At 44.1% G+C, this 22403-nt stretch overlaps 1 protein-coding gene across 3 annotated transcripts in view; it reads left to right on the top strand.

Moving 5' to 3' along the window:
• The first annotated feature begins 5136 nt into the window (after positions 1 to 5136).
• Positions 5137 to 22403, top strand: part of FGD5 (FYVE, RhoGEF and PH domain containing 5) — a 204236-nt gene continuing 186969 nt past the window's right edge. For 2 of the 3 annotated variants that reach the window (XM_078776774.1, XM_078776773.1), the window contains exons 1-6: positions 5137 to 5439; positions 5924 to 6140; positions 12334 to 14652; positions 15527 to 15649; positions 16246 to 16333; positions 16478 to 16542. In XM_078776774.1, coding sequence (XP_078632900.1) covers positions 5430 to 5439; positions 5924 to 6140; positions 12334 to 14652; positions 15527 to 15649; positions 16246 to 16333; positions 16478 to 16542 — 2822 coding nt within the window. In that variant the 5' untranslated portion in view covers positions 5137 to 5429. The remainder of the gene's footprint in view (positions 5440 to 5923; positions 6141 to 12333; positions 14653 to 15526; positions 15650 to 16245; positions 16334 to 16477; positions 16543 to 22403) is intronic. The other variant, XM_078776775.1, reaches the window with a different exon arrangement.

Genomic DNA, 22403 nt, shown 5'->3' with positions numbered 1-22403 from the left:
ATCGGAAAAAAGTCAGCCTTCCGGAAATTAGTGAAATCTTATCCTGTCATGAAGTCCTGTGCTAGTGCATTCATCCTTCAAAACAAATCTCAAGAGGACATATCAGATCTTGGCAAAGACCTGATGGTTGATCTCTTTGGTGGCAAGTCTAATGATACGCTATCATCACTGCGCCATATCATTTTCACCAAAAAAGTGGCAACTGCTCAAGCATTTGTCACTTCTGAACGGCTCCCCCCAACATCACCTGCAACAATATTCCATAGCCAACGTGTGTACTTTCAAATTATGGTATGGATGGGGATGGCAAATGAAATGAACCCAACTGAATGGGGATGGAAACAGGAAAATGATCAGTTAATTCCAATTATGACCCAAAACAATGCTGCGCCTGACGAACTCTTGAAAATTATCCATTGCAACTGTTTGGGGGGATGCAAATCCTCTCGATGCAGCTGCAGACGCTATGGACTCCGCTGCACTGCTGCATGTGGCCCTTGCCAAACTGAAAACTGTGACAATCCAAAGAACACTCAAGAGGTCGATACTGAGGAGGAGGATGACACTCAAAACTGAACGCTCTGAAACTTATTCTATGGACAAAGGTGTTTGTGCATTAGGTGACAGCTGAAGGTCATGAGTTCAATTTCATAATGATTCAACAGCTCAGTAATATCCAAAGTTGTCTTAATGTATTCCTTGCCCCCAAAAACCTGGGGATAGACATCAAGATCATTAAATTTGAGTCAATAGTTATGGACTTGCGGTCATTTGGAGGTGTTGGCGGCCATTATTGACGCCATATTGGATTTTTGTGTTGCATATAATGGCCCACTTTCATTTTTAATGGTCTTAATGTGTTCCTTGCCCCTAAAAACCTAGGGATAGACACCAAGATCATCAAATTTGAGTTGATAGTTACATAGTTATGATCATTAAGAGGTTTCGGTGGCCATCTTGGACGCCATCTTGAAAAAAACACTTTTCCGGGGGTCCTACTTTGGTAAACTTTTAGTATGTTATAACGTACGCTAAACCCTACCAGAATCAGTTGAGAAACCTTTTGTAGCAATTTTTTGGGGGTTAAACTGTATTTTGACCTGACTATCTTGTTTCTCACAGTCTGAGAGTCCTTTAGGTGCTTTTTTGCAAACTCCAAGTGGGCTTTCATGTGTCTTTCACTGAGGAGAGGCTTCCTCATGTGTCTTGAGGTATTGCATTTGAGGCAGTTTGTTTGTTACTTGCAAAATCGAAGATTTTTCAAGTATATTGGTCGGTTGCGTTGGTGGTTCTGTCTGTTTGTTTGTTTGTCACCGGCCTACAGCTCACAATTTTCAACCGATCTTCACGAAACTTCACCAAATGGTAGAGTTGGTCAAAAGCAAGAAGCCTATTGTTGTTGGGGTCAAAAGTTCAAAAGGTCAACAATCAACATAGGCCAAAGGTTACCAACTTTGCTAAATTTCTAAAATACTCAATTTTCATCCGATTGACTTGAAATTTGAAGAGGACTTGCATATGTGGTCACTGAATTCAACCACCAAGTATATTTGAGGTAAACATAGGCCAAAAGGTCAACATAGGCCAAAAGGTCAACATAGTCCAAATTTCTAAAATCCTCAATTTTCATCCGATTGACTTTAAATTTGAAGAGGCCTTGCATATGTGGTCACTGAATTCAACCACCAAGTATATTTGAGGTAAACATAGGCCAAAAGGTCAACATAGGCCGAATTTCTAAAATCACCAATTTTCATTTGATTGACTTGAAATTCTAAGTGCATTTACATATATGGTCACTGAATTCAACCACCAACTATTTTTGAGGTCAACATAGGCCAAAAGGTTTTTAAATATGCCAAGTTTTTTAAATCCTCAATTTTCTTCCGATTGACTTGAAAATTGAACAGCATTTACACATTGAGTCACTAAATAGGGAAACTAACTATTTTTGACGTCAAAAGGTCAAAGGTCAACTCAAGGTCAAACTTCCAAAATCATCATTTTTCATCTGAAAAATCGTCACTTTTCTTCCTATTGACCCGAGCTTTGATCAAGATTGTCAATTTTAATCTTGATGAAATGGACAATTTGCTGTATCAATGGGATTTTTTTTTTTTGGGGTGGGGGGCAGATTTTGCAAGTATCGTGCTCCGCATGACGTCTACTTGTTCGTTTGTCTGTTTGTCTGTCTGTTTGTCCACACAGAATAAATTTGATTTTCTCTGCAACCATTGATCCGATTGACAGGAATTTTTTTTTACCATAGGTGCATCTCCACCTGTAGAATTTTTTTTAATGATAATTATGACGTCATAGGTCACGTGTTTCGGCCGCCATCTTGGAAAAATTCGAAAATTTTTTGCACCTCTATATCTCGGAAAGCACTGAATAGAAAAAATTGAGACATGGCTCATTGTAAAGAACTCTCCATGGGGAATAAAATATGTTAATGAGGATGTCATAGGTGCCTCCATTATGACGTCATAATTCGACAAGTACAAACCTTCATCCGATCAAGATGAAATTTCTTGAGCATAATCTAAGAATAAATTAGTTTCGAAAAAAAACAATGATGACGTCATCGGTCACGTGGTTTGGCCGCCATATTTGTTTTAACACAAAAGCCTTAAAAGCCACTGAAAATACATCCTGGTGAGGGTTTGCAATCTCTGCTCTTTTTCTTGTTTTATTTTTTAACACCCATTGGCCAGATCAGAGTAGTGATGGCAATGTACAAAAGAGCGCGCACAGCTGTAAGGACGAAGGACGGGAACAGTGGTGAGTTTGAGGTGAAGGTGGGAGTGCATCAGGGGTCGGTACTAAGTCCACTACTATTTGTAGCTGTGATGGAGGTGCTGGCTCAGAACGAAAAGGAGGGTTTACCGTGGAAGTTGTTGTATGCAGATGATCTGGTGTTGATTGCGGAAAGTATGGATGGACTGAAGGAAAAGATGAACAAGTGGAAGGAATGTATGGAGACAAAAGGTCTGAAGGTGAATATTGGAAAGACGAAGGTGATGGCAAGTGGTAAAGCATGTGGTGGGGTGGAAAGAACTGGGAAGTGGCCCTGTGCTGTGTGTAGGAAGGGTGTCGGAGTGAACTCCATTCAATGTACAATGTGCACTGATTTGGTTCATCAAAAATGTAGTAGTCTGAGAGGGTCATTAACCAGTGTGGCAGCTACATTCAAATGTAAGGTGTGCACAGAGGGAGCTACAGAGGGAGCTGCAGATGGAGGAAATGTTGAGTTGGATCTTGGAGACGGCGTGAAGCTGGAAGGTGTGAAAACATTTTGCTACCTCGGAGACATGCTGAATGGAGAAGGTGGATCAGACTCGGCAACGGTTGCTAGAGTGAGATGTGCATGGAAGAAGTTTCGGGAACTGAGTGGCGTGCTGATGATGAGGGGAGTGTCGTTGAAGCTGAAGGGAAAGGTGTATGCTGCATGTGTGAGAAGTGTTATGATTTATGGGAGCGAGACATGGGTAATGAACGTAGAGCAGCAAGGAAGGTTGGAAAGGGTGGAAATGCGAATGGTTTGACGGATGTGCGGAGTATCGTTGAGAGAGAGGAAGACAAATGATGAATTGCGAAAGATGATGGGAATAGAGCCTGTGATTGATGCTGTGAAGAGGAACAGGTTGAGATGGTTTGGTCATGTGTTGAGGAAGGATGAAAGTGACTGGTTGAGAAGAGTGATGGAAATGAATGTAGAAGGAAGTAGAGGACAGGGAAGACCGAGAAAGACTTGGCTAAAGATGGTGGAAGAAGAAATGCGGGCAAGGGGGTTAACAATGAGAGATGCAGAAAATAGGGCAAAATGGAGAAGATTGTCATGGGGACCGCAAGGCTAACCCCCGCTCTAGTAGGGAAAATGGCCTTTAAAATGCATGTGTGTGTGTGTGTGGCCCCACCTCGTCCAATCGTCTTACCTGTACGTTGCTATGTTTCTCCACTTAGTATTCTATTTTTTTCTATTCATTCATTTTGTTGTGGTGTTGCTTCACTGTCCAACTGTGAATTCATACCACCATTCACCACATGTTTTGATCAACTTCGATCTTGTAAACAAACAAGCAAACAAAAAAGAAAACAGGGTTAAATAGAATTTCCAGGAGACAGCCCAAAAATGAATCTTGTCCAGATGAGCAAAGTGAAGCAGTGACTGCAAACGAAGTCATTTTGAGGTTGGTGAAGCACCAGTTGATGTCATGTTAAAACGTGAGTGAGAGGAAAAAATGACGTCAGCAACATCGGACAAACGTCAACATATCGAGGGAAGCATAATTCCACAATTCCAAGACTGATGACTATAATGGAAGTTGTATTGTTTGGAATAGTTTGTCATTTTATGCTGATTATATTACAGATACATATTGGTATATTATTGGTATATTGTAATACCATTTGCTACCAATTTGCAATAACTGTAATACCTGCAGAACTGGTTAATTTAGGAAAATATCCAACAAACTGGAAAAAGGTGTGGAGCATATCAATCAATTATTGTACCGTTTTTCAGAGTATCTTTTGTAAAGAAGGCCCCATCCACTCCATTGAATGTGAGTTTAGTTCTGACCTGTGAACATGATATCAAGTTTCTTCAGCAGAGGTGAAAACGTTTTGATGAGAACAACAAAGTCACTTCTATTGCATTAATACCATTTTGGAAGGCCTCTGTGCTCATACTGCATCAACAGGTTGTGGGGTTGAAGAACTAACCAAGTACATCAACAACAACTAATACGATATCAAATAAAATGACAGGAACAAAAGGTATCATTACTGAGTAGTTTTGTAGGGAAACGGCAAGCTCAGGGAAGACAATCCAAACGTGCATCTGATGTGGCATATCCACCACATGACATTGTTGATGTTTTTTCAGTACATGCACACATATCTCCTCCGAATAGTGGGTGGTGGGTGAATCTCATAGGGTGACCGTGCATGGTGCTGTACAATCCATGTACCTATATGTGCTCAGTGTACCAACACCGAGTTTTCAGTGTGCTGGACGCGGCTCTAGGAGCGCAGCAAACAGGAAACGGGAAGGAAACCTCGCGTCAGAGTGAGTGCTGGAGTGGCCGGGCGGACCCCGTCTCCTGTGCTCACCGTGTCCTGCCTTTTCGTTGTTGTTCTTGCGATAAACACGACGCAAAACTTTTGCTCAAGTGTCTCCGACCATTTTACGCTCTCCAGTCTGGTGCGTTGAGAGTAACAATTTGACGCATTTTTCTTCTTCAATATTTAGCCAATTTTGCACATCATCTTCAATGAGTGATGTCCAGCCCTTCACCTGCAGCACCAACTCGATGAACAAAGGTAGAGGTTTGTGTGCTTAAAGCAGATTTATTTTTGCATCTTCTGGTGACCTGCTCATCTCACGTCAAGTACTCAAATTGCAAGATCTTGCAGCAGATGGAACCATGAGCATGGGTAAGTCGGTATATCAACCTTCATTTTCTTTAAAATACTAGTATTACAATTCGTAGGTAATTTCCTGAAATTTATAAACTTCCTACCGGTTTTACCTGATACTAAAACGATTTTTGATGAATGCAGTCTGAGTCGTTAACCACGAAATGTCTCCATTTGTAAGTCTGTTTATTTTTCGATCAACAGCACCTTGCTGGCTTCTTGAAGCTTTTGCTAATCAGCTATAAGAGCACAACAGTTGAACATATTTTCTCCCAGATTCCTGTTCTGTACAGATATTTGTGGATCACGGCGAGGATTGACATCAAAAAATTGCGAATTTGCCGAATGGTCGTCTTTGATAGGGCTGTGGTTTTCATTCGGAGTCTTATTGTTTGGCGTTATTTTTCTGCTGCTGATGATATAACAGATGTTGTACAAGGGCCAATCGTGTTCACGTATTCTTCTGGAGCTGATGCTTATGAAAAACCTTGATTTGCTGCAGAGAGTCAGGAGTCGAGGAAAGAGCTTGCGCCCTCAAGCCCACCGCTCCGAGAGAGAAAACCCAAACCACCGCTCGCCCCAAAACCTCCGCCACCCAAACGGCCACCCGTTGCCGAGGTCAAGCCTCTGCGGAGCCAGGGATACATCATGGGCCGGGTATCGGCAGAGACCACTGAAAGAAGGGGCAGCGAGGGCCGGGAGTGGAAGCTGCTTATGAGGTGATCAAATTTATCGACTTTGTTTTTTTTGGGGGGGTGGGGGGAGGGATACCATGATGTGACTATTTGACAAAACCTAAAAAACCAAAATTGTGATTAATAAATATGCTTTTTTATTTTAAGTTAAAATCATGTCAATGTCTTCAGAGCTAGTTTTTCACTCCACCCAATTGGCCCATATACTAACCTTTGGTACAAATAATCCTTAGCCTTATGTACTCGATGCAGTAGAAATTGCCAATAGTTTACTATCCATAGGTGTGAAGTAATTCGCAAACTTTTTATACCCCATGCATTACGCTGATGTACCATACTCTTTACAGGGTGTACGAGCTGCCGAAGCAGTTTATTGGCAAGGCTTATACTGGGTGGTTTGCCATTGCCTTCCCATAATTGTTTTTTCAAGTCCTTGGTATGGCATCGGATGTAGTTTGAATCACCGACTTCCCAGACTCAGTGTAATCTAACCATTATGCCACCGAGTCTGGTTGTTGGCTGAAGGTTGGGTGTATAAAATTTACCACCACCATTACGCCGTACCATGCAGTACAAATTGTTTCAAATATGAGCTTCATGATACTTAGACCCAATAAGTATGGATTCATTTAATGATGGAATTTGATAACTCGGTGAAGCAACATGCTCCGTTACTCTTATGACGAAATATTTATGGACCACAAAATAACTTATTGGTGGTACTTTGTCGAAATGAAGAAGAGCTCCTTTCAGAAAGAAAACTCAACTTCAGTGTGAAGATTGCCTGTGAGTGTGGCTGTTAACCGTGGAACTACTATTCTCTCGGTATTATGCGACAGCCAGAGACGCGGCTAACAATGCAATAGACATGAATTTAGAATTCAGCTCGAGTATAGGCACACGATGGCTAACCCCTTGGATAATAACTGTGGGATATCTTTTATAATTCAGAAGAAAATGATACGTCAGACAAGACGACCAGCTTAACGGCGTTTCTTAAAGGGCAGTGTATTCCCATATGCAGAACTACAAATGGACAGCACCAAAAGTATCGGGAAATACCTGTGCAGATGCTATCAATTTTGTAAGAAGAGCGTTGAAAAAGTTTGAGGAATTCCGTAATGTCCGTTGGCAACCTCGGGTCGTGCTTTGTTGCTCATAATAAATGAATTATTATTATTATTATAAACCTTACATGTATGCTTGTTTAATCGCCATTGGGTTTATTAATGGAACACTTTGTTGTTGAAGAGTATAATATATTGTTGTGGTTGTGCCATAAATGCAGACCCCCTATAGTCAATTGCACGACAACATGTAGCCTGCATTAGTCAGTTATGTCTTATTGAATGTAAGGATTAGCCCTTTCCCATTGTGTAGTAATAAAGACCAAATATGCGTTGAGTTGGGCAGGATGTCAAGCCTTCGTGGTTGGGAGAAGCCATTACTAATGTACAGGAAGGCGTGGCCAGAAGCACAGGCCCACGTGATCAGTGAGGAGGCGGGAACACCTCGCCATGATGCGACAAGCCTCAGCCAATGGGAGGTTCTGGAACATTTTGAAGGGCGGGGGTAGGTCTGATAATAGCCCACGCGGAGCGCATTATCAGTCTCTTGGCTTTGGATTTTCACTGCGCACGGGACGACCTCCTGCTCTGTTCTCTCTTTGCCTCATGGACGACACGATTATCTTTTGCCAAGGATTTCGCTGCGCACAGGACGACCTCCAGCTCTGTTCGATCTTGCCTTGCCTGGGATTTTGCCACGTGGACGACACCCTGCTCTGGACTCTCTTGTTTTAGCTCCAACGACACGTGTTTTGGCCTTTGTTCTTCGTCGACACCAATCGCTTCTGCGCCGATCTTTTGTGCCATCCGGCTGACCTGCAAGCTTGTCCAACCTGTGCTGAAGTTCGTCCGTACCAACTTTGAGGTGGCGGTTCGTCCTTCGGGCCTTACCTCATCCAGGCTGCACGTCCGGATCGGGTATTGAACTGCGAGCCACGCACACCAGGCTACGTGGTCACCAGCGAGGCAATCCCAGCATGTACATCGGTACGCCCTTAACCAGTGTCCTTTTTCCCTGTGTGTGTGTCAGAGTGTGAAGGCGCCAAGTCGGGGTTATTATTAGGTACTAATTGATAAGCTGAATCTTCGTCTCTGTTTCTCTGTGCCTTCAAAGTAAAAGGCTGTACATTTTGTTGTTACTTTCCAACCTATTCGGTACGTCTTTTCTCCGTTGTCCTCGCATCATCCGGGACCGCATTTGGCTAGACTCAGGTCCATAAATCTCGTGGGGTAACGCCGCTTTCCACACCGTGCAAATCCGCTCAGCACGCAATTGAATAAAGTGTGTGAAAGCGAGGGTTCGATCGTGCAGTTCTTCGGCACACGCGTGCACCTTGATCCGTGCACCTTGAAGGTATTCGTGATTCTCCGGTATTAGCCGAGGGGAATCACGCAAAAAAAATTGTTGTGCAAGAAGGGGGGTTTGAACCCGGCCCCCGCAACAAATTGTTGTTAAGGAGTGGGATAATTTGAACCACCGCAACAATATTTCTAGACGTTTGCTACGTCCTACAATAAGGGAGCTAACTAAAATTGAGCATCGAGGTGTCTTCAATATTTTTATGCAAGGAAGGTGTCAGCTCCAAAGAAACCTATTATACAATAGCTAAATGGTCAGCTGACTTTAAATGTGAATGCACATACCTTGGAGCGGAACACAATTCAGAACCACTGGAAGATGTGCCTGAGCGACAACTGTTGCCCCAGTTATTAATCATGGAGGATCGCTGAGTTAAGGACACAAATATCCACAAGACTTGGTAAAGCACATGCAGACAGCATTTTCATAATTATCCGCAAATACGTGTCATTGCTGAACAAGATGGCTTCCATGAAACCTCAGCACTAATGATCAACAGCAGCACAGCCTGCAATATGTTGTGACCTTATTAAACTGTTCAACACGGAGCCAAAATCTAAAATGGACTCCAAGCTGTGGTGGTGGAATCCAATTATCAGACTACCAGATCCAATTACGGTGGTGTAATTGGTAGAGCGTCCGCCCCGAGTCTGCGAGGTTGGACGTTCAAACCCCGGGCAAGTCATACCAAAGACTTTAAAAATGGTACGTGCTGCTTCCTTGCTTAACGTTCAGTATTTAAAAGGATAAGAGCACGGACAATCCCCATAGGATGGCATGCATGGGAAGGAGGAAATCCCCCGCTGAGTGCGGTGAGAAAGGCAGCGCCATTGTTGTGGTGTCGCTGGTACCCAAAGTGCCCCAGGAAGTGACGGCACACCCTGAAAGCTCATTGGCTGTGTTTGGCTCGTCTAACAGTCCTTTGCAATGGAAGCACAAGGGATCACCACCCCTCAATGAATTTTACACCCAACCTTCATCCAGCAAGATCATGGTCTCAATATTCTGAGACAGAAGGAAATCTCCATAAGGGAATCCCACCTCCAACAAGAAAAAAATCCTTCTGATTAACTCCATACCTCATAAATTTGCAATTGCAGGGGAATGTTAAACTAGCCTTGGGCAAAAATTGCACAGGTCATTAAGAACAAATGCTGAGGAATGTTGACCGAAGGTGTGCTCTTCCTTCACAACAACCTGCCTGAATACAATACCTGTGTTGCGCAGATCTCCATTCCTGACTGTGGTCTCCATCAGCTGAATCACTCTCTCCCTGCTCCCCATGCAGTCTGGACCTGACCCACAGCGATCACTTTATTTTTTGTTGAAATTTGATGTCCCATCTGTTTGACAGCTGATTCAATAATGATGAGGAACTCACTGAAGCAATTGAGACACAGCTGAAGGAGAAATTGGGACATTCAATTTTAATGTAGTAGACAATTCGAAAGACAAATGGAATTACGCCGAGGTCTCCCGTCGGTGAAGTGATGTGAGTTGACAAAGTGGAAGACGCAAGGCGGCCATCTTGGATTTTGACGTGGCGACCCAATTTTCAATAGCGTTCTCCCTTATGCGTAGATACACCCACACACCAGATTAGAAGTTAGTAGTTCGTTTATTTTTCAAGATCTTTCGCTCACAAGGTTCAGACATATATATATGGTGGTGGCCTTCTTGGATTTTGACGTGGCGACCCAATTTTCAATAGCGTTCTCCCTTATGCGTAGATACACCCACACACCAGATTAGAAGTTGGTACTTCGCTTATTTTTCAAGATATTCCGCTCACAAGGTTCAGACATACATGGCGGCGGCCATCTTGGATTTTGACGTGGGTTGCACCCACACACCAAATTAGAATTCGGTCCTTCGCTTACGCATGCACGTACGCACGCATGCACGCACGCATGGACGGACGCACGCATGCACGCACGCATGGACGGACGGCCGCATGCACGGACGGATGCACATACGGACGGAGGGGAAAACCATAGTCCCCCTTTCGCTCCGCGGTGCGACGGGGGACAACAAGCACATTGAGGGACACTGTTGAAAATTTTAAATCAAAGTTGTCATGTTTTGGACTATTGTTTTGGAGTTGATTCTGTGACATAGACATATTGAGCTTTCAATAGTGTCTGGCATCCTGCCTTGCTGTCCAAGCTATCTGCCTATGGCATCCAAAGGTAACCCCAGACATGGCTTACGTCAGTCAGACTTCCTCACTCTCATAGCCAACGTGGGGCTCTCAACATAATCCTTTCCTCTACTCTCCCTGTCAAGGCTGGAGTGCTCAAGGCAGTGTTCTGGGTCCATTCCTATTCCTGATCTTAATAAATTATCTATCTGACTCTGGAAAATCCCCTTAATCTATTTCCTGATGACTCCACCCTCTTCCGTGACATACTCATCCGACAGTCAGACAGCCTGCAGCCTCTTCCCTCTCTTCACGTCTTAACAAAATCACAAGCTGGTCAAACACTTAGAATATGTCTTTAAATCTCGACAAATCCCACACTCTGACTCTTTCTCTCCAAATGTCTCTCAACCCCGCTCCAAACCCTCCTCCCCAACTACTTTCTTAACAATCCTCTTGAGGAAGTTCACCCCATCAAACTGCTCTCGGTTTCACTATCAGCCATGATCTTTCTTGGGAAAACTACCTTTCAGAGGTGTCCTCCAAAGCCAGCCACCGACTGGGCATCCTCCATCTTGTAAAGTCCTTCCTTGGCACACCTGAACTCCAATCCACCTACAAGACTTTCAGCCACAGCTTTATGGAGTGCTGCTTTCCTTTCTGGGTTGGCTCCCCTGCCTCATATCGTTCTCAGCTTGACACTGCGAAAATCAAGGCCTTTAAGATTATTGGAATCTCCCAAAATGAATCTGAATCTATGGGCCTATCACTTCACCATCACAGACAGGTTGGTGGTCTCCAAGTCTTCTACTGCTTCCTTTCTGGTCTTGTACCCTCTGTTCTTTCCATGCTTAGTCCCTTCCCACCTCACCCCTCCCAGATTTCTGCAGGGTGCACACGGCTCACCATCAACCCACTTCTAGAAAAACTACCTAAATCCATGATCACAGCTCACCTCCACTCATTCATTCCTATTTTTTCCCACCTGTGGAACAAAATTACACACTCTCTTCAATCTCATTCTTCCCTCCATGTCTTCATGACAGCTGTTCACCACCATCTCAGATCATCCCCAATCCAAGACCATTATCTTTTCTGCCCTCGCTACCCCCCAACCCCCCTCCACTTCCCTGAACTCCTATCCACCGACAAGACTTTCTCCAAATATTGCGCAGACCCCACGGCGCGCCACTCCTATCCACCTACAAGACTTTCAAAGCCCACCTCCTTCCAAATTTCCAGTTTTCCTCCTGAGAGTTTCCTTCTATATCCATCTTGTCCATCCTATGCATCCTTTACAGCCCCCATTCCCCCCACACCCATTATATTTCCAAGTCTCCCTCTATCTTGTCGTTCAACTCCGCTGTTGGTGTCCCTTCCCCCTACCCCCCCCCCCCCCCTCTACTGTTCCTTTTGTCCTGTTGCATCCTGATCCGTTCAATGTACTTGCTCTTCCACAAGCCTCGACGCTGTATTCAAAAAAAGAGCAAAACAAGCACAGTTCAAGTTCTTTTATTACCGATTATACTGCTGATATTAAAATTAGTTCTGAACAGAATGTAAACAGTAACAATAACTATGTCTCAACAAAAGAAAATGTACTGTGAAATCATTGATAAATACAAGTGTGATTGTGTGTGTATGGTGCAGGATGAGCGGAAAGGCTGAATTGAGCCGACTGGAAGGGCCCGGCACTTTGGCCTGGAGGCAGAGTGGCTCCCTCTTCTACCTGCACTCAGAGGCCCCACGGCGTGCCAGTCTTTCCCGAGTAGATGCGGAACGATGTCGGCACAGTGAGATCGATGGAGGAACATGGAGAGCCATTGATAGTAATGAGGGTAGCTACAGCGAGAGAGTAAAGGGCACTGCGAGAGAGGGGCCAGGGCGACAGGAGCAGCAGCAAGGAAGTTGTGGTATTATTGGCTCAGCCAATAAGAATAAAACAACACAAAAAGGTGAGAGTCTGATCAAGAAGCACACCGTATCAGTAAAGGATGCCACAAAGGAGGAGGTGTTTATTGAGGATTTGAATGCTAGTCAGGGAAAGGCCAAGGGAGAAGAAACAGAAGCAATTTCCAGTGCCAGTAAGGATGCAACTGTCACAGAAGGTTATGAATTAATTCTGAGAGAAGAACAACACCTGGATTCTGAGGTGTCAAATACTGGCTGGAGTAGGGTTCCTGAAGAGAACATTCTTCAGTTAGGCCATGCAGACCAGCAAATGTCAAAGGAAGAGCAGGAGACACAAAGAATAAGCCATAGTCAAAGCTTAGATGACCCATCCACATTTCCTGTTTTAGCGGACAATGCGAGTGTTAAGAAGCAAATGTCAGGAGAAACACCAGGTGTGGAGCATTATGGAGGTATTGTGAAGGGGAAATATGAAGTTGGCCAAGATAATGTGCCATTACTGAAAGACAAACAAGAAGAAGAACAAGTAGCTGCCAGTCATGAAAATTTTCTACTCCAAGGGCCATCATCAGAAAACAGAAAGGGTTTCAGTCAAGAGGAAATACCTGGACAATTAATTGAGTCAGAATCTGTTTTGAGTACGACATGTGTAGGGAATTCTGAAAGAAACAAAAATGATCTTTATCAAGAAAGTCCTACAGAAGGTGTACCACTCAATCAGAGTGATCAACAAACTGTAGCCATAAAAAGCCATAAAAATGGAAACAAAGAAAATTGTGGTAACTATCTTGCTGTACAAGACAAAGAGGAAGACAAATTCAAGGAGGGAAATGAGGAAAATATTCCTGTACTGATTGAAACAGACCACAAGGAAAATTTGAAAGAAGGTAGTATGGAAAAATGGATGAAGACCGCCATCAGGTCATCAGAACAGAGTGTACAGCATGACAATAATGACAATGGCGAGGAAGAAGAAAACTACTATGAGGTTGATTCTGTGTCATCTTCAGTCGATGAACCCTCAGATGGTTTATACTCTGAGATCTATGGCGTGACAACTGCACCTACTGATAAAGTTGATGAACTTCCACGTGCAAAATCACTCATGGGCACACCACTGTTGTTTAAGCATGGGGATGATGAAAACCAAACCTCTCAAGATCATATTGCGGATGGATTGGTGCAAGGCACACCACGTACCCAAAGCTGTGGTGGGCGATTGACCAAGGAGCGGGCTGCTGAGCAAGGTGGTGGGCAGGACTCTCGTCCACAAGCATTCATGAAGCCCCAACTTCAGTCAACGCCTGCTCTCTACTCCCAAGGACGGTTCCAGAGCCGGCAAGGTGCGCTAGTTTCACCTGCAGAGCGTCGAAGGTGGCCTGGCCTTGTGCCGCCATCACCACTTGCCATCTCCGCAGAGCATGGCACCACAAGAGGATTAGCAAAGACCAGAACAAGAGGATGTTTGCAACACAGAGAGTGGAACAGGACCACTGGGCCATTACTTGTGCGTGATATTCCACCACCTTTTGAGCTTGCTACAATCACACGCAAGCCCATTGCCAAGAGTTCGCCATCCATACTGATGGAGATTGAACCCCTGGACAAGCCTTCCAAGCAAAGTCCAAAAAAGAAATCATCTCTCAAGCGTCTACTGCCTTTCAAGATCTCAATGAAGAAAAAGATAGATAGCAGCCAGTTGGCCAATGAGCTGCCTTATTGCTTGACAAAGTCTCCAGAGATGGACAGAAAAAGCCTTGGAAATTCCCCACGTATCAAATCAAAGCGGGCACAACGGGGAAAGCCAGCTTCGCCTTTGCCAACCCAGCACACGTATCATGGCAGGCAAAAAACATACAAACTTATTTGCCGCGTGGAGTCATTTGAAGCTCATCAACGTCCCTCACACTCCATTTTGCCACTCACCAAACCTCGTTCTATCTCCTTCCCTAGCCCTTCCTCATCTTCCTGCACTGATTATGAAAATGTACTTCCTGGAAGTGGTGACTATGAAAACATGACCCCACCTGTGCGCAAGAGTAATCGGACCAAACCCAGGTATGTAGTGGAAAAGTTTGGAGTCCCTGGCAGTCACTTATTTTCCTATCATTTGGTTAGCATTCAATAATTTGAGCTATGTTATTATTGGCAGTGTCCACCTGATTGTAGAATAATTGATATAGTCATTGTAAAACAAGGCTTGGTCTTCTTGAAAAATTCCTATATATGCTTGTATTATTGAAAAGTGTTTTTAACATCTTGTGTTGTTATTATATTGATGTTGCATGCAGAAATAAAATGTCCATCAAACTTTATAGTAAGTCTCAGAAGGAAACTACGTAGATAGAACAACAACCTACAATGTTTGCACTAACTGTATCCTCTCTTGCACTACAATCTAATGCAATTTTGCTTCCTGTTTTGCACTCCACATGCACTGTTAAACCACCTCCGCTTACGGTTGAAGAAAACATGGTTGTTTCCCCACAGATCTACAGGTTATTGTTTCAGTGCTGCCAAGTTCCCCTTAATTGAGTTTGAAAATGTACCCAAAATACAGACGCGCTCAACTAAAGATGGAAAAATTCCAGATACCTACAGTTTTATATTTATATTGCATAAAATCAAATGATGATGCAATAATGAATGATAATGGATAGAGGAAATTTTAAGATAGAATTTCTCCATCCTATTTCACATCACTGAGAATTGTAAGTTTACCTTCTGGTTACCTGCCTATTTTTCCTGGGCCCTTTTATTTGGCCTTCACCCCATGTTCCTGATGAAACTTTAACCCTGAAGGATCTCATGTGTTCTCAAAAAGACACATCGAGCTCGTGAGACAGCTAACTTGAATCTGCAGGTATGTGTGCATAGATTCGAGTACTGTTATATTTGAAAAGTCTATTGAATGCATTTTCCCTTTCTCCAGCAGATATATTAGCGGGGAAAAGAGCGGCAGCGCAACATGTGGCACAGACAGCGATGGATACGTTGACATGAGCAACTTTAGCAACTTGGAAGGCAAAAAGGGCACCGAGATAGACCTTAAAAGGTATGAAGCAGATGAAAGGAAAGTTTTGAGTCTTCGGAAAAAGGACGGTAGTTGAAAAAAAATGATGGCATCAATGAGAAGAATTTCAATAGCATCTAGGATGACAGTACAAGTGAGAATATTTGTGTTGTTGTGAATTATTTTACACTATTATAACTGGGATATCTATTCAATTAAATAGAAGATGGGATAAATAGAAAACACAATATATACATAAAAATAGAAATTATAAAAAAAAAAAAAATAGAAACAGGAATAAAATTAAATAGAAGAATAAATAGAAAACTAAATAAAAACACAAAATAGTCAAATAAAAGATGCTGAACAAAAGATGGAAAACAGGAAGCTCCTCTACGAGTCTTCGTTAAAAAAGCTCTCATCGGAGCGCAGATGGCGTAGCTCTGTGAACGGGAAGTCAAAGCAAGAGAGCGAAGGTGTCACATTGAGGACAAAAACAGAAGGAAACTGCAGCAAAAAAGGAAACTTTATCAGAGTGCAAATCCTTTCTAGGTATTTGTTTTTTTTATCAGAAGTGCAGATGCTACACCGTAGGGCTTAACGTCAAACCATGAGACTGCTATTTGTTCCCCCTGCAGATATTTTACTTCTGGCTATGGCGAGAACAGCACAGTACAAGCACAATCCGTTGAAGGAACGAACCAGGGCACCCGTCGGAAAGAATTGGTTTGCACATCTTTTGTCATTCCATCCAAACACCATACTATTGTCAGGAATTTAAAATCTGGCACTTATTTATGCTTTTAATAGGATTCGTTAATGTATCAAATAAAACACGTTTAGGAAATGTTGGGTATTTTTGTCTTGCAGGACAACGTTGACAAAGAAAGCAAATTGCAAGAAATAGCCAAAGAGATGGTACAATCTGAGAGAAGGTGAGTTTCCATAAAATTGTGGTAACAATACTGAAAGTTCAACTTGGAACTGGGTAGGCATGAACAATTGGCAGTACTTTGGCACTAATAGAAAGATAATATACAAGTGTACCCAAAATGCATTTATAGTCTCATAAGCTCAAGTTTCCCAACCTGGGAAATGCATTTGGTTATTGGGGTGTATGTGGGGAAAATGAAAGGTGATGGGGTGGAAGGGTAGGGGCTGGGGGTGTTGGGGGTATATTGCGGCTGGTAGTTCACTGCCTATTAGCATTAGGTTAAAGGACAAGATACTTAACAGAAATGATTGAGGAGGTAGATTTGTTTTCCTAAAAGTCAAAAGGGCACAATCTGAACAGTCTTTCAAAGTAGCCCCATCCTTCCCTTTCTCCGAGCTATTCTGAAATCTCTGACACACCTCCAACAGCTCTCCCTACCTCTTCCTCCTCTTCCACATCTTACCCTACCCCTCCCCCCCCTGTTCTGTATCCGATGCCCCCCCCCCCCCTTCCTCTTCATTAACGGTATGGACCTCAAACATCCGGGGCCTTCGTTCAAACTTAACTGATCTCTCCATACAGGTTGCTTCTGACAAACCAGACGTGATCTGCTTAACAGAAACTTTCCTCCTTCATGATGTCTCTGATTCCTTAGTATCTCTCCCGGATTACTCCCTCCTCCGGTATGATAGACCTGAGCCTCGTCCTGGAGGTGGGGTTGCTATCTTTATCAAAAACTCTCTTTCTCACTCGCCCTGCACTGCCCTCTCTCCACCTCACCCCCAGGAATACCTCTGGCTACGGCTTCCCCTTCGCTCGCACCTCTTGTTCATATGTGTGTTGTACCGTCCACCAAACAGTGATGACTCCATCTACATCTCGCTGTCTGATAATATGGACCAACTTCTATCTACGCATCCCAACTCTCTCTTCCTCATATGTGGTGATTTCAATTGTCACCATGCCAGGTGGCTGGGTGTGGGTACCTCTCTCACCAGCCATGGCTCCTCAGCAAAGGACTTCTGCGACTCACTGAGACTGACACAATCTGTCAATTTCCCGACCCGGATCTCAGTCAACGGAGCATCTTCTCTTCTGGACTTGGTTTTGACTAACTTCCCTGAAAATGTCCGCTGCTCTTCTTCTGCTCCAATTAGCTCATCTGATCATGTGCTTGTTAAAGTGGACATCTCTCTGACCATTCTCAGGGAGCCTCCTCAGCGTTGATGAGTCTGGCATTTCACTCAGGCCAACTGGCACGGTTTTCAAGCAGCCATCAATCATCTAGACTGGTCTCCCATCTCTACCACCTCTGACATCAACTCATCCTGGGAATTCTTCCAAAGTAAATTGCTCTCTCTCTCATGCCCAGATTTATCCCATCTCGTCTTCAGTTGTCATACCCCTCCTCCCGTCCATGGTACATGGAATCTTGTGGTGAGGCTGTTGCCCAGAAACAACTTGCCTTCGTCTCCTGGAAAGCAAATCCAACGCAAGGAAATCTCATTTCCTTTCACAAAGCCCGAAACAAGTGTGTGTCCACCCTCGGGAGAGCCAGGAAACAATATCTCTCCTTTCTCAAGACCGAACTCTCTTATCTGTCTCCCTCTTCCAAATCCTGGTGGCGTCTGGTCAAATCTGTTTCTGGTGTTTGTTCGCCCTCCATCCCCTACCCTTACTTCAAACGGCTACACAGCTGACTCCGCATGTGAAAAAGCTGAATGCCTCAACTCTGTGTGTGCCTCTAAATCTTGTGTTCCAACCCCATCCCTCTCTGTACCCACTGTACCCAGTCATACCCAGCTGCTCCTGGATTCTGTGCCCTTTCCTCATGACAAGGTGGAAAAGTTTCTGTCAACCCTCGACTCTGATTCTGCAACTGGACCTGACGGCATCAGCCCACGGGTCCTAAAATCCTGTTCTTCCGCTCTTTCACTCCCTCTCTCTGTTCTCTTCACCCTCACTTTTGCTCAAGGTCAACTGCCATCTGCTTGGAAATCAGCCAACATCACCGCTTTACACAAAAAAGGTGCAAAAACAGATCCTAGTAACTACAGACCAATCAGCCTTCTCCCAATTATCAGCAAAGTCATGGAATCCATCATTGCTTCGCAAATGAAATCTTTCCTCTTCTCCAATGGCTTGATCTCTGATCATCAATTTGGTTTCAGACCAGGTCACTCTACTCTGGACATGCTGCTTCTGCTGTCTCAACAATGGATGGAGGTCCTCAATACCAAACAGGAAATTAGGGCTGTCTCCCTCGATATATCACGTGCCTTCGATACAGTCTGGCACCCCGCTCTGCTCACCAAACTCTCCTCCTTTGGTATCCATGGAAATCTCCTCGCATGGCTGGCGGACGTCCTCTCTAGTCGTAGTCAACTTGTGGCCCTGAATGGGTTTCTCTCATCTCTTCCTGTTCAGGCCGGAGTTCCCCAAGGCAGTGTTCTGGGCCCTGTGCTTTTTCTGGTCTTCATCAATGATCTCTCCGACTCTCTTGAAAATCCTCTCTATCGCTTTGCTGATGACTCCACTCTCTGATGCTCCATTCCTCGTCCCTCAGATCGGCAGTCTGCAGCCTCCTCACTCTCTGCAGACCTGGACAAAATCACTGACTGGGCAAACAAGTGGAACATGTCTTTCAATCCTGACAAATCTCACTCTCTTATGATGTCTCTCCGAAAAGACCGACTGGACAACCCTCCCATCCACTTTCTGAATAATCCTCTCCAAGAAGTTCTGTCACTCAAGCTTTTGGGTCTCACTATCTGCCATGATCTTTCCTGGGAAAACCACATTTCAAATCTGGCCTCCAAAGCCAGTCACCGACTGGGCATCCTCCGTCGTGCGAAGTCCTTCCTTGGCACACCTGAGCTCCTCACCACATACAAGGCTTTCATCCGCAGCTCAATGGAATACTGCTCTCCCTCTGGGCTGGTGCTCCTGCCTCACACCTAGCTCGTCTTCACGCTGTTGAAACCAAAGCGTTCAGAATCATTGGAATCTCCCGTGATGAAGCTACCTCCGAGGGCCTTTCACTTACTCACCGCAGGCAGGTTGGTGGTCTTTCTGTCTTCTTCCGACTCCTCTCCAGCCTTGCTCCTCCAGCTCTCTCTGGGTTCTGTCCCCCAAATATTCCTAAAGGTCGCACAAGATCTGCCTGCAACCCTCTTATTGTTAAACTGCCAAAATCAAGACTCTCTGCTCACCTTCACTCTTTCAATTCCTCTTTTCTCCCGCCTCTGGAACAAACTCCCCCACTCCCTTCAATCCCACCCCTCCCTCCAGGTCTTTAAAACAGCTGTTCACCACCATCTCTTATCTTCCCCCATCCAAAACCTTGATCTTTTCTACCCCCACTAATTTCACCCCAAATCCACTTTTTTGAAATACCAACTTCTTTCCTGGAAGTCCTTGGTGTCCTTGTGTTTATACTTCTCCCACCCCCCCCCCACCTCCCACGCCGCCTCCCCCCAAGCCCTCTCCCTCCCACACATTCCCGATGTCCCTCACAAATGTTGTGTTTATGTGCTTCTCCTTCTCTCCCCATCTTGTCTACCGCTCCCCTTTTTATACACTTTGTTTGTTTGTCTGTTTGATTTGTTTGTGTGATAAATGTTAGCTCTTTCACGAGCTTCGATTATGTGTACAAAAAAAAAGAAAAAAAGAAAAAAAAAAGACTTATTTAGATAAGTATTGAAGTAGAATCATAAAAGATGATTTCTCAATGAAAAGGTTAAATCCCTTATAAAATGAGTGTGTAGAATAATGGGTTTCATCAAAGTTAACGAGTGAATATTGTTGCATACACATGTGAGGAAAGGCCCCAAGATAGCCAAATCGTGATTGGCCAGATTTGAAACCACCCATCCAAAAAATGGGGCACCTGCGTTTTTAGAATAGCTTCTTCTTTCTCCAACAGCCCAATGGCAGGAAGAGAAAACGTCCCATGCTAATACTTACCCCGCGTGCGTGAAGTGAAAAGCGGGGTTAAACAATTGGTTCATTTTTGTGTCTATCTGTCTACAGACATCAATGTATGAAGGAAGAACTAAATAATTTCCATTGAATTCTATATTTTGAACACTGTAGAACACAAACCTGCAGTTTTGCGGCACTTTGGCTCTGAATTTGGCAAATTGGACGGAACCTCATCCTGATTGTGCATGCGCAGAGGAGTAAGCTAATTGTTTGCATTTGTCTGCCTGTCTGGCAGTCAAACAAATTGAAATCATTACAAACAGAAAACTTACTGTTTTAGGGATGTCATAAAGGACACAATCAACAGGCACGAATAACTAATGTATTGTGTCAAATATGGTGGTGTAGTAGTTCAACATCCGAAAATAATTGTTATCACTTTCTTCTACAGCCTTTCCCTTTATTTTATTTCGATTAAATTAAGTATTTGAACACTGCAGAACACAATTTGCCTTCTTGGCACTTTAAAAAACCTTACTTTAGCAGTACTGTACTTGAAAAAATATTCATGCATCTCATGCACTGAAGGAAAGTAACTATAAGAATTCAGCATTCACGATGTCTTACGCCCTGAGGGCAGAGTAACTGTTTGAGATTCTCCATTCAGACAATATGGCGGCGCCTCGTGTTTCGCTCTCTGCATTGAGGACTATCAAGATTCAGAGAAAATCACGTCTCATAGGAAATATAGATAGTGCTCCAAAACACCATGCAATCTATATCTATCTATAATTCCAGTAATCTCTGTGTGTCTGTGTGTCTGTGTGTGTGTCTGTGTGTTTGTCTGTGACCGCTGTTTCTCGACAACCACGGGTCCGATATACTTGAAACTTGCCAGGTATATTGCTGGGGACCCGAGGATGTGCCTTTTCAAGGTTTCATATTAATCGGACAAGTAGTTACCGAGCTATGGCGATTTCTTTACCAAACTCTGCAAGCCGTTCGCTTTGGGACCAAACCATTGCATGTAAATAGAGGGGGGGGATTGTCACCGTACTCGCAAGCCGTTCGCTTTGGACCAAACCATTTCATGTAAATAGAGGGGGGGGGGGGATTGTCACCGTACTCGCAAGCCGTTCGCTTTGGACCAAACCATTTCATGTAAATAGAGGGGGGGGGGGGGGATTGTCACCGTACTCGCAGGCCGTTCGCTTTGGACCAAACCATTTCATGTAAATAGAGGGGGGGGATATAATTTTAGATATATATATAGTACGGGCATGCCCTTTGCCCTAGTATATATAAAACACAGTTTGTGTGTGTGTGTGTGTGTGTGTGTGTGTGTGTGTGTGTGTATGTGTGTGTAATGTTACCGATAGACTCCTAAACGGAGAGGCTCACGTGCTTGATATTTGGCATAGACATGGCCATTGAGCCTGGGAAGAACATGGCCGACCTAAAAAAAAATTATTTCATAATATTTTTTTACCATATTTTTACCTCAGCGCATTTCAGCGAGGAATATTATGCACGGAATCTGAGGCGGTGGCAGAGCAGCGCGCTGATTCGCTCAGAGCGATCACGTGATGTTCCTTGCCGCCATAAACTCACAGTTACGCGTTCGCACGTAATTCAGAGTGAAAAGCGATTGTGTTTTTTCACATTTGAGCGAGGAACATTGCCATTCACACCACATAGGTTTTTTTTTCTTTCATCTTCAGATCCATATTTTTTTTCAGCGAGGAATATTATACACGGAATCTGAGGCCGGTGGCAGAGCAGCGCGCTGATTCGCTCAGAGCGATCACGTGATCTTCCATCCCCGCCACCAGACCATTGAACATAAAACACAGTTTGTGTGTGTGTAATGTAATGTTACCTCCCCCTCCCCTCCCCCTCTTCCTCCCCCTCACCACCCCCCCCTCTCCCCCCCTCCCC

The sequence above is a fragment of the Myxine glutinosa genome, chromosome 4 (assembly GCF_964187855.1).
Source record: "Myxine glutinosa chromosome 4, kmMyxGlut1.1, whole genome shotgun sequence".
NCBI lineage: Eukaryota > Metazoa > Chordata > Myxini > Myxiniformes > Myxinidae > Myxine > Myxine glutinosa.
This window is presented reverse-complemented; position numbering and strand designations above follow the sequence as displayed.